This window comes from Triticum urartu, chromosome 3A, assembly GCF_056163025.1.
Source record: "Triticum urartu cultivar PI428250 chromosome 3A, HENAU_Tu73, whole genome shotgun sequence".
NCBI classification, from domain to species: domain Eukaryota; kingdom Viridiplantae; phylum Streptophyta; class Magnoliopsida; order Poales; family Poaceae; genus Triticum; species Triticum urartu.
Window position 1 is genome coordinate 675,564,502 of NC_141875.1, and position 12,107 is coordinate 675,576,608.

General features: G+C 46.0%; 2 protein-coding genes across 2 annotated transcripts; one reads left to right on the forward strand and one right to left on the reverse strand.

The window, feature by feature from the left end:
- Nucleotides 1-1,188: 1,188 nt before the first annotated feature.
- LOC147981428 (uncharacterized) lies at nt 1,189-1,959 on the reverse strand. Its single transcript, XM_087515966.1, has one exon. It carries the CDS (start codon nt 1,957-1,959, stop codon nt 1,189-1,191), a length of 771 nt encoding a protein of 256 aa, XP_087372092.1.
- Nucleotides 1,960-5,178: 3,219 nt separating this feature from the next.
- Nucleotides 5,179-9,850, forward strand: LOC125545913 (uncharacterized). Its single transcript, XM_048709970.2, has 11 exons — nt 5,179-5,462; nt 5,896-5,971; nt 6,109-6,205; nt 6,646-6,748; nt 6,864-6,994; nt 7,199-7,376; nt 7,474-7,631; nt 7,849-8,058; nt 8,219-8,566; nt 9,190-9,316; nt 9,403-9,850. The coding sequence occupies exons 1-11, from the start codon at nt 5,246-5,248 to the stop codon at nt 9,552-9,554; spliced, it is 1,797 nt and encodes a 598-aa protein (XP_048565927.1). The 5' UTR covers nt 5,179-5,245; the 3' UTR covers nt 9,555-9,850.
- Nucleotides 9,851-12,107: the final 2,257 nt, after the last annotated feature.

Here is a 12,107-nt window from a genome sequence, read left to right on the forward strand (position 1 = left end):
AAAAGAAGAAGAAGAAAAGTAAATGGGCCAAGCCCAGTACACAAGGGGGTATACGTTCCGGTGGTCGACTCAGCATATATGCTAAAGTGGGTAAGATATGCCAAAGCTCCATGTTGCCCTTTATACGTTTAGTAAGGGGGGGTTGTACTGAAGCGGGAATCTGAGAAAGAAAACATGTTCGCCTTCATTGTACATCAAAAGTCGTCTGCAAAAGTTTTCTAATGCAGGGGAGTTCCTAATTCTTAGCTTAGTGTTTTGGGGTGTGGAAGAGGAGGGGAGGGGTAACATCTACCGATGCGGGTGCCCTTGGAGTTCTACTGATGATGATCTTCTTTGCAAACTCTTCCTCCTTATATCTCTCATTTCACGAAGTTAGACCATCTCCAACAGCTCACGTATCTGTAAATAACCAATTATTAGGGGAAGTTTGGCCAAAAAACATTTCCAACAGTTCCTCTAAACCCGAAAAAAACAGAATTACATAAATTCTGCACCCCCCCCCCCCCCCATCTACAGAAATATGGCCTTCCTGTAAACTCTGGCGGGAGGCAATCACATTATACTTTCAGGATGTCCGCCTTGCCCTATTGCCCCGCCGCCGCCGCGCGGCAATCCACACAGTAACACCGTCACCCCGCCTCCCGCACCACGCTCCCCCTGGTTGTCGTCGGTCCATCGAGTCCCACACAGCTGTGCCGCCCCGCCTCCCCTCATCACTCGTCACTGATCCGCCGCCTCCCCGCGTAACTGCACCGCCCCACTGCGCATAGAGGAACCGACGGCGTTGACTATAGCCGACGTCGCCTCTCCCATCGGGTGCAAGAAGGAAACCGTCGACGACTCGTTTGACCCTAGCAATGGGCCCAACTCGTTAGCATCTATCTGTTTTCCCCGATGATGGCTTACATACTCTATGACGAGATGGGGAGACGGAAACTCATAAAAGACCTCACATGTCAATTTGCCCTAGATTTTACGGACACCCTATAAAAGTGGTTTTACGGGAAGTTTTGTACATGAACCAGCGCTGATAAACATAAAAACAAGGTCTACAACAAACGACCTAAAAAAATAACAAGCAGCAGCACAAGACGACCCATACTCGTCCAATGCTTGGCGTCGGCAATAACCTGATCGACGATCTTTAGCAGCGGCGATGAGCAGCACCAAAGTGTTCAGGAGTACTCATCACGACGTGCCCTGCTCGGCTCCGGCTACAGGATCCACGGGGGGCGCCGATCTAGCGAACCCGAGGCACTCCACAACATCACGCCGGCAAGTCGGACACGTCGACTTCCGGTCGAACCACCGCTCGATGCACCTGCTGTGGAAGTCGTGGGAGCATGGCAGCCTGACGGTCTCCTCGTCTTCGGCCCCCCGCTCCGACAAACAGATGGCGCACAGCTCGCCTGGCTCACGGCGGCGTTTCTGGCCGACCGCCGAATCTCCGGCGGCCTCTATGCATGCGAGGAGCAGCGCCTTGGGCTCGCTGTAGACCAGCTTGATCCAGAGGACCAGCTTGATGTCCAAGACGAAGCCCGTCGTGTCGTGGACGTCGCCGGCAACGATGCGCGCGGCCAGCGCGTCGGGCAGGAACTCCTCCCAGTTGCCGGCGGCGAGGTCGTACTCGCGGGTGGCCGGCGCCTCGGCGAGTGCAGCGTGGATGAGGTCGCGGCAGGCCTCGCGGCTCCGGAAGACGGCGGTGGGGTGGGCGACCTCGACACGGTGGTCGAGCTCTCGGACGACGACCGGATCATCATCCGTCGCGTCGACGCTGTTGGCCCGTATGATGGTGCGCGAGTACTCGCGGGACACGAACACGTCGCCGTGGAGGCGGACGGAGAACTGGTGGCCGTTCGGCCTGGCATGCCAATTGATATCGGTCCGGGCGCATGCGCTGATGCGGGTCTCCGTCGCGGCCGCGGCGTGCGGCCACGGTGACCGACCTGCTGCTGCCATGGCAACGGCCTGCACAGTCCAAGGCGATCGGGGGAACCGACCAACACGTACGGCCTGCTGGTAATCGATGCACCTGCGCGCCTTTTTGTATGCAAAAGTATATATGTTTGTGTCTCCGAATCCTAATGGTTTTTGGGTGGATTGATAGTACAACAAGGACTTTCTAACGAGCACCCGTCATATACATGTACCGAAAGCTTTCAACGCTTCAAATTAAATGTTTTTAATATTAAAAATGACTAATCCTGAACTTTCGGGATTTTACCATGACAAATCGAATGTTTTTTATGACAATATATAGTGACGCGAGGAAGACAAGTCTAGTTGACATGCATGGCAATTTTCAGGCAAAAAATAAAATGTGTGAGGATTTGTCATGCTTGCCAACTAAACTTATTATCCTTGTGTCACTAAATTGCCTCCGAAAACATTCAATTTGATGAAAAAAGGTTTCCCCCACTTTATATATAAAGCAACCATCACCACAACATTTGAGCAAGTTGATACAGACGCACTCCACCACCGCACACAACGCAAACACGCAAGGCAGCATGCAAAGGTGCCAGGCACCGATAGACCACCGCAACGACTACCAAGAAACCTAAGGATGAGTGAAGAAGAACCGCTTGGGCTGCTGGAGACCACCACCAAGACGAGCGATCCACCGAGGAGACTCCAAGACGATGCTTTCAGGAAAGGTACGACCACGGATAGCCACCACCATATGATCCTGAAGATTACGTTTTCACTCGGAGCATCATGAAAAGATTGGGAACATCGTGACGGGGCCTCAAGGGAGGAGAATGACGTCCATGGACGGGGCCTCAAGGGAGGAGAATGACAACCATGGACGATGCCGCCGTCGACCAGTATAAGGACTGTGCAAGTGATGTATCCCGATACTCCTATCCCTCGATAGTTCCTACAACGTTGGCCAAGGGCAGAATTGTCTTTTCAACTTTCACTTGACGGTCAACCAACGGTCAACCAGCCAGTAGTGGCATATTAGGGGCCAGTTCTTTTGGCAGCTTAAAAAAATAAGCCGCCTCCTCTTCAGCTTTTCCGATAAGCCGCCTCCCTCATCCATCGGGGCTTCTGAACTAGTTATTGGATTACTAATTTAGAAGCCTCAACAAATTTTGAAAGCGGCTTATTTTTTAAGTTGGGGTGAGGCAGCTTATTTTTAAGCCGTCCAAAGGAACTGGCCCTAGGAAGAGGGAAATTTGGAGTGGCATATGGGGGCATAGCCAAAATTTTAGTGGCATGTATGAAATTCACCCAAACATATTAGAACCGATTAATATCGAGGAAAACAAAGATGAGTACACTGGGTTCGCTCTAGGAGCAGCAATCGAGTGAAGTGGAGGTTCGCTACAACGCTTGTTCGAGAAGCCGATCGGTGTGATTCAGTGTTCCTCTTGGTGGCCCATGAAGTCTCAAAAACGGGGTAGGCCCAGGTAGCTCATTTTTTTAAGAAAAAATTAAAATTAACAAAAATAAATTTGATGTAGAAAAAGCAGAAAAAACATAATTTTACAATTGCCATGCTCTAACCTTATAAAAGAACAACTTTGTTTCGTTAAATTTTCCATAGTACAAATAATGAATTTGCCGTGGTTCAACACAATTTACCAAAAAAAGAATTTGCAAAAATGATGTAAAAAGGAATTCACAACAAATATATGATATAAATAATAAATATTCCATCAAATAATTAATATATAATGAAATTACCATGGTCTAACTGAAAATTTTCCATGGTATAACTAATGATTTTACCATGGTGTAAATAATAAAATTGTTATGGCCTAACTAAAAAATTGTCATGGTCTAAATAATTGCCATGAGACCTTAAAAACTACCACGAAGTAAATAATTAATCTGTTATGATACCTACAATAGAACTACCATAGTGTAATTAAATAAAAAAATCTTGGTGTACTTTCAATAAAAATACCATGGTGTAATAAGGACTAGCTGAAGAAAAGTGGCATGCTACCTAAGCACTGCTACGCGTCAGCCGGCGGATGTTTTTAAAAGATCCGCCGCCTCGCAGGCCATTGGATCTGAGACAATCTAGCGTTTGAAGTCTTTCTCTGCTTTGCAACAAAGACCTTGTTGCAGAAACATTTGCAACATATGTTGTGTTGCGGAATTTTTTCCGTAACATAGATTGTGTTGCTAATTTTTTTGCAACATTGATTGTGTTGCGGGATATTTTATGCAACATAAGCCGTGTTGCAGAATTTTTTTTGTCTTCACTTTTTTTCTGTAACAAGGATCGAGTTGTGGAAGAATTAATGCAAAGTAGGTAATGTTGCAGAAAAGATAAAGATGAAAGACTCGGAGAGAAACGAGATGTTTGACAAAGAGATAAGTCTCGTCTTTCCCTGCGTGAGGCTTGAGGGCATGTGGCGCTTAAACAAAGGCGACGGACACGTCGATTGTTTTTAGCCGGCTGACGCTGAACATTTCCCATAATAAAATAGCATGTGGCAAAATTAGAAACTTCCTCCTCTACAAACATCTTTTGGAATTTGTAATGCCACACAACAAAAGTTATAAAATTCTGCATGGCAACTTTTGGAAATTTGTTCTTAAAAAAAATGAGAACTTGAAGCTTGGCCACGACCCTCTAGCTACAGACCACTGCAGCTTGAACCACATCCATGGTGGAGCTTGCGCGGTCACTCAAGAGATCGATTCGAGCTCCTGCGACCTTGGTTATGAGACAAGGAAGGGCGGGGGCGAGGGCGGGGATGGCCGGAGTCGATCTCAGATAGCGGCGGCGGTGGCGAGGATGGAAGACACGGGAGCTGAAAGTTCCTTCCCGCCAACCTTTCTAGTTTACACTTCACTGTAAAAATTGCCTCCAAGATTGGATATCTAGGATGCGAGGGCTCTTTTTAGGGGAGCTGGATAGTTTTTTTTGGATGAGACCGTTTTGCAGGATCTGGAATGGACGTTTTTTCGTCTAAAACCCTAAAACAACGATTATTTTACAGTTTGGGTCCTTCTAGGGGATATGCTAGGGAATTTTGTAAAACTAGCAGGCAGGTGCGCTGGTGGCGGGCGTGTGTTTGCAAATTCACCTAGCAGCTCCGGTCCTCGCCGTCAGATGCAGATCGGACGGGCAACGCCAAAAGAGAAAGAAAAAGGCATAAAGCTTGCGCATCTTTACCCTAGCCGCCGCACGCACTCCGTTTCCTGTCGGCGCTGACACCCACAACTTGCCCCCCGCCCCCGCCCCCCTTCTCTCCCGCCGCCGCCGCCGCCGCCAGCGCGCATGGTTTGCGCCGCCGTCTCACTAGCCGGCGGAAGTGCCACTGCCACTGCCACCTCCCTCTCCCGCCGACCAGCGCTCGACCTCCACAGCCGCCGCCTGCTCTGGGCGCGCGCGATGAGCCACGTCGCGCCGCGGCTCAGCTCCGCCACGGTCGGGGCCCCCACCCCCGACCACGACCAACGGCCCGCCAGGGCCAGGGCTGTCGCTGCGCAAGCAGGTAACGCAATCGGCTTCCTCGTGATTATTTATTTATTATTGGGTATTTCTCAAAAAAATCATTATTGGGAATTGGATAGCTGATTCCCACCAGCGGTCTCAGTGTAAATACGCTCTTGATTGTTGAACTGATGAATGGAAGTCACAAGACCCTACAGTCTAATGGTTCAATTGTTGTGTACTAATCTCCAACCCCTGCAGACTGTTCTGCACACGCACTAGTTAATATTTTGTCTTCTTTAGACCGTTCTGTATTGGTTGTTCAGTTCTATCCGGTAATTGATTAATTTTGTTAGAGCTCATGTGTTTGAACAAGCAGTCAAATAACATGGGTCCCAAGAGTTGTATATTCTCTTCATTTAACTTTATCTTGTTCTTAACATTGGAAATGCTTGAAAAAGCAATGAACTAATGGCAAGTTCCTACATCAACAGGAGTGAGGCAAGCACTGATATCTCTGTCGGATAAAACGGACTTGGCCAATCTTGGAAACGGTCTTGAGAGCTTGGGGTAACTCTACTCTTTCGTGCATCACCATGGGGAATTATGTTGTACATCAATGCCTACTTCAGGCAGTGCTCAACATATATCGCCTTTCCCAAAGTTCTAGTTATGTAGGGTCTTATGAAGATTTTTGGGCCTTGTAGGTTTTCTATCATCTCCACTGGTGGTACAGCGTCAAGCCTGGAGGCAGCTGGAGTGAATGTTACAAAAGTCGAACAGATTACACATTTTCCTGAAATGGTATAGCTTAATTTATTCTTTGGCTGCTGGAGCATTTCTTCAAGCTTTTTTATTCCAACATTGTTTGTCATAGTCAATAAAGTAGTTCCTGAATAAAATTTGTTGCAAGTGTTTTAAAATTTCATTTTGTGAAATGTTTCTGTATCATGCTATACACCTATAGTTGATATAGTTGGCAAGTGTGATGTCCATTCGTGTAAAAGGTGCATGTGGATCTGATATAATAATCATTCTTTATTTCCAAATCTCTTCCCTTTGATGTCTCTTAAATCCTCATAATAGTTGTTGAATAATTGATAGGTGATAATTTACCTAACTATATTTTTGCTTGTCATCCCATTTTAGCATCTTCTGCTTTGCCTCTGGCTAGTCATTTAGAGGATATTGAGTATAAATCTTTCTTTTCATCTCCATTTACATTTCTGTTTTGGTGATTGCAGCTTGATGGAAGAGTAAAAACATTGCACCCCAGTATACATGGTGGTATTCTTGCCCGAAGAGACCAGGAGCATCATCTTGAAGCATTGAATGAGCATGGCATAGGTGAGAGTCCATTTTTTTCATCTTGGACCGTTGTAATATTCTTCCAATTATCATGCCATGATATAACAATCTTGGCTGGTATTCTCATTAAACTAGAGCATTTTTTTGGGCACAGGGACATTTGATGTGGTTGTGGTGAATTTGTATCCATTCTATGATAAGGTCACCTCTGGTACAATTACTTTTGAGGATGGCATTGAAAACATTGATATTGGTGGGCCTACAATGATCCGGGCTGCAGCGAAGGTAACTGCGTTTATCATTTGAAATTACATCCTTAGCGGCTGGTTGCAGTTGTTGCAATCTACCATAGCATTGAGTTCACGTTAACATATATCTGCTTGCTGTTTATTGAAAGTGTGCTTTATGTTCATTTATACTCACGGGATCGATGTAATAGTTCTGTACAACTGATGTACGGCTTAATACTGATCTTTGTTTACCTGACAGAATCATAAGGATGTTCTTGTTGTTGTGGATCATCATGATTACCCTGCTCTATTGAAATATCTACAAGAAAATCAAGTGGACCCACAGTTCCGCAGGATGCTGGCATGGAAAGCTTTCCAGCATGTGGCTTCTTATGATTCAGCCGTCTCAGAGTGGCTGTGGAAGCAATCGAGCGGTGGTATGATCCTTCTTTTGGTAAATGGTCAAATACTTATCTGAAAGTTCGTCTGCTATTTTCATCAGATATCACATTGGTCTTGGTTGCATGTATGTAGGAGATATATTTCCTCCAAGTTTTACTGTTCCCCTCTCGATGAAGTCGACACTTCGTTATGGTGAAAATCCTCATCAAAAGGCCGCATTTTATGGTGACAGGAGTCTTTCTCTAGTCAATGCCGGTGGTATTGCAACATCATTTCAGCACCATGGAAAGGTTAGGGCTTCACATATTTATTTTCCAGTTCTTGTTACAACAACAGTGGTCCACTAATTAGTCAAGAGTACACAAAGATCAACTCTAAATTTAATATTTGGTTTGTTCAGTACACATACACCTTGTTTTTTTATATTCCTGCTCCTTGTGAACTCATATTGTCAAAAAGTTCAGCGATGCTTCTTCAGGGTTTTTCATAACTCCTTCCTCTTTGCAGGAAATGTCTTATAACAATTACTTGGATGCTGATGCTGCATGGAATTGTGTGTCAGAGTTTGAGAATCCTACTTGTGTTGTGGTTAAGCACACCAATCCGTGCGGTGTTGCATCCCGGCAGGATGTTCTTGAGGCATACAGGTTGGCCGTAAAGGCAGATCCTGTGAGTGCATTTGGCGGAATCGTTGCATTCAACACCACAATTGACGAGGTATGCACTAGACTCTGATCTTATGTTTCACAAGCTTATACCGTTTTTGTAGTTGTGTTGCTGCCCATGACATGTTCCTGCATGCTCATTTGCAAATTCTCAATTATTCGTGAATTGTGAGAGCCTGAGAGGGGCAAATAACAAAATTTCTCTGGTGTAGGATCTTGCAAAGGAGATTCGCGAGTTTAGAAGTCCTACAGATGGCGAGACTCGGATGTTCTATGAGATCGTGGTGGCACCAGGATACACAGAGAAGGGCCTTGAGGTCCTCAAAGGTAAATCAAAGACGTTGAGGATCCTTGAGGCAAAGAGAAGTGGGAAAAACATGCTGTCGCTCAGGCAGGTCAGTGGTGGTTGGCTAGCTCAAGAATCTGACGATCTAACCCCAGAAGACATCACCTTCACGACGGGTTCTGAGAGAGCTCCGACGGACAGTGAGCTCTCGGATGCCAAGTTCGCCTGGCTCTGTGTGAAGCACGTCAAGAGCAACGCCATTGTGATTGCCAAGGTTAGTGCATTTCCCAGTGTGCCAAAGAAAAGATAGGTACAGTAAATTGCAGTTTGCAACATAACCATTGCAAGCAAAAACACCCGCCGTTTTCAGTACTTGTATTCAATATAACATCATTTATTTTGACCTTTCGCTGAACTTGCACCAATATTCGACTTTGGTTTTATGTCCATGCCTGCCTATGGACCATCTGTTGGTGTGGCGCCTCATGGGAACCTGTTTGAAACTAGTGCTAAGTGCACCCAGTGCTGAGATATTTGGCATAATCTGCAAAGAAAGAAACTCTGAACTTGCACTGATTTTCGACTTTGGTTTTATCTGCATGCCCATCTATGAACCTTCTGTTGGTGTGGCGTGTGCTGAGGAACCTGTCTAAAACTAGTGCAAAGTGCAACCAAATGTCAAGATACTTAGCATAATTTGCATAGAAAGAAACTCTGGTTTTGTATCCTTTTTCTCACTTCAACCATTGTCAAATTAGGTAGTGCAAACTCACAGTCCTATCAGCTATTCCAAGCTTTGATTTCTACTATTCGTAAACCTACCTGACTGACCTGCCAAATTTAGTTCAGTGAATGGTTTTTCTGTGAATGTATTTGATGATCCTCCTGTGAGTGCAGGACAACTGCATGCTGGGCATGGGTAGCGGGCAGCCAAACAGGGTGGACAGCCTGAGGATCGCCTTCAGGAAAGCAGGGGAGGCTGCCAAGGGAGCTGCTCTGGCCAGCGACGCCTTCTTCCCATTCGGTGAGAATGAAATAATAGCCCCCATTCGATTCGACCAAGTGAGATCTTACAGGATGATAAACTGACTTGCGTGAGTGGAACTGCAGCTTGGAAGGATGCCGTGGAGGAGGCGTGCGAGAATGGCATCGGCACGATCGCGCAGCCCGGCGGCAGCATGAGGGACAAGGATGCCGTTGACTGCTGCAATAAGTACGGCGTGTCCCTCCTCTTCACCGGCGTCCGCCACTTCAGGCACTGAGCCTAACCTGAGCACTTAAGGCCATATCACCGGTCTATCGGTAGTTTGTCGCAATAAGACAGGCGCAGGTGATTCTGAGTCCAACTAGGATTAATTGTATGACGGCGGCGAAAGCATTTTGCCACGTACGCAAGTGAGGACGCCTAGGTGTTCGTCACATTGCTGAGCCAGCAGTGGCTGGGTAATAACAAGGTCAGAAAACCAGGGGCCATGTACTAGCTAAACGAAGCAAAAACTGTGTTTGTATTCAGACGTCGACATGAATCCAACTTGTGAGGCCATTCTTGACCTTTTCAGATGCCAGCGCGTGATCTTGGCTTGAAGATTTGTGCTTACCAGCAACCTTAAGATGCTGGTTTGTAGAATTAGGCCAATTCTGTGGATGGGGAAAGGGTATCAGATGCAGCCTGAGTGTAGCTTCGGGAGAAAGAGACTGTATGATCGTTTTCTTTTGTCCTTCTGGAATTCAGATGGATATAACGAAATTTAGAAGCATTCTACTGAGAGAAGCGCGAAATTCAGATGGATATAACGAAATTTAGAAGCATTCTACATTTCTACTGAGAGAAGGAATCGTGCTGAAGCAGAATGAAATGTCAATCAACTTTCAGATGCATTTGCAACTGAACAGTGTTCTGCTTGTTGCTTGTTACAACTTGGGCAATGTACAGATCCCTGGTGTAGAATTTGAGCAACTTGCATGCTGACAGCCTCCCAGAGAGTTGTATCGCGCAATTACAGCAAAAGCAAACCATTTGCAATAACAGTATCACCCGGAAAGAAACATTTGTGCCTCATCTACGCCAGCACAACTCGGCTGATCTTTCGCTATGTATGCATAGCTAACAGTCTTGACATCCTCAAGGGCACTCCTATAGCATCGTGTCGCGCCGAGCTTGGGCATCGATGTGCACGGCCAGGTGTGATGGTCTAAGAATGAGCCCAATGCCTAATGCATACCCCTACTCACTAGAATGAGATCAATGCCAAGTTTAACTCATGCTGACAACAACAAACTTCATACCATGAATGAAACTGCAGTTGGACAAAACAGAAATGCCATACCCCTACTCACTGGAGCGGCCCTGCTGACAGAACAGAATTGGTACCACAAACATTTTATCGAAATCAATCTATTACTTCTTCCACCAGCATCCAGCCAGATATGACTTGGTGTGGCACAAACAAACTCATCATGTAATATCACCTGCAGAAAGCATGCCTTGTAGAAGTAGGTCTTTCAGCTGCTGCCCCAACACAAATTCTAGCTAGGCACCAGTAGTGTTCTGGTACAAGCGGCACGGCGCGGCGCCACCATTAAATCACATAGATCATTTGTCCCGTTGAGTAGTACTTGAGGTCGAAAGGGTCAGCAAAATCAAAAATCAGAAGCTAGCTTGTGGCTGTGAACTGTAGATTCCCCGTCGGCGAGCGGGCTGTTCAAGAGCTCTAGTTTGCAAGCTTTGCTTTTCCATTTAGCGCTGGCCAGAGGCTTCAGCTTGGCGCTCACATAATCATCCCCCGAGGAGAAACATCATTGGTCACCACAACCACCATCTTCTCTAGCACCCGAGCCCTCTCCGCGAAGAACTTGAGGAAAGTGACCTCGCTTCTCGTCCCTCGGAACTCGTAAAAGAACAGCCTCTTCATGCCAGAACCTGAGATTGACCTTGCCGGTGGACTCTTCAGATATGGACCGGGACTGCAGGTGAAATCGATCAGCATACATACATAGTTGAGGTATCTTATCAACGAGGACGGCAATTAACATGCAGTATTCTAAAAAAAGCAATTATCATGCAGCAGTCAAACAAAGGTACGGCCCTTTTTTGGTGAATGGTCTGATGATTTCTTCTCATATTTTTTATTCGATATCACATTGTCACGGTTGTGTGTTTGTAGGAGATACATTGCCCCCAAGCTTCTACTGTTCCGCTCTTGCTGAAGTCTACACTTGGTTATGGTGAAAATCCTCATCAAAAGGCGGCATTTTACGGCGACGGGAGTATTTCTCTAGTCAATGCCCGTGGTATTGCCACATCAGTTCAGCATCATGGAAAGGTTAGGAGGTCCTGTATGTTTTTTTTCAGTTCTTGCTCCAACAAAGTGGCATAGAAATTAATCAAACATACACAGGTGGTTTTGAGTCCAACTAGGAATAATTGTATGACCAGCATTCCCGCCTATGTGCTCGTCATGTTGTAACACATTGCCGGCAGCGAGTGGGTAACTAAGGACAGAAAACCAGGGCCATGTACTAGTTAAACTGGGCAAAAATATGTCTGTGTTGAGACCTCAACATGAATCGAACTTCTGAGGCCATTCTGACCATACGATCTTTTGCTTGAAGATTTGTGATTAACACCAACATTCCACTGGTTTGTAGTGATCGTGTGGAGCACAGGGATCAACTCTTGAGCTGTAGATCTGATCTCCTATTTAGATGTAGTAGATTTTGTGGATGGGCAAAGGGAATCAGATGCTGCCTGATGTGTTGCTTCCGGAGAAAGAAGAAGACTCTGATTGTTTTCTTTCAGAAATCAGATGGATACA

Excerpts from the sequence above, each read along its gene's own strand:
- LOC125545913 (XM_048709970.2), top strand. The coding sequence starts at position 5,246 with ATGGTTTGCGCCGCCGTCTCACTAGCCGGCGGAAGTGCCACTGCCACT. Across the intron at positions 5,972-6,108 it reads AACGGTCTTGAGAGCTTGGG|GTTTTCTATCATCTCCACTG; the intron begins GTAACTCTACTC and ends TGGGCCTTGTAG. Across the intron at positions 9,317-9,402 it reads CGACGCCTTCTTCCCATTCG|CTTGGAAGGATGCCGTGGAG; the intron begins GTGAGAATGAAA and ends GTGGAACTGCAG.
- LOC147981428 (XM_087515966.1), bottom strand. The coding sequence starts at position 1,959 with ATGGCAGCAGCAGGTCGGTCACCGTGGCCGCACGCCGCGGCCGCGACG.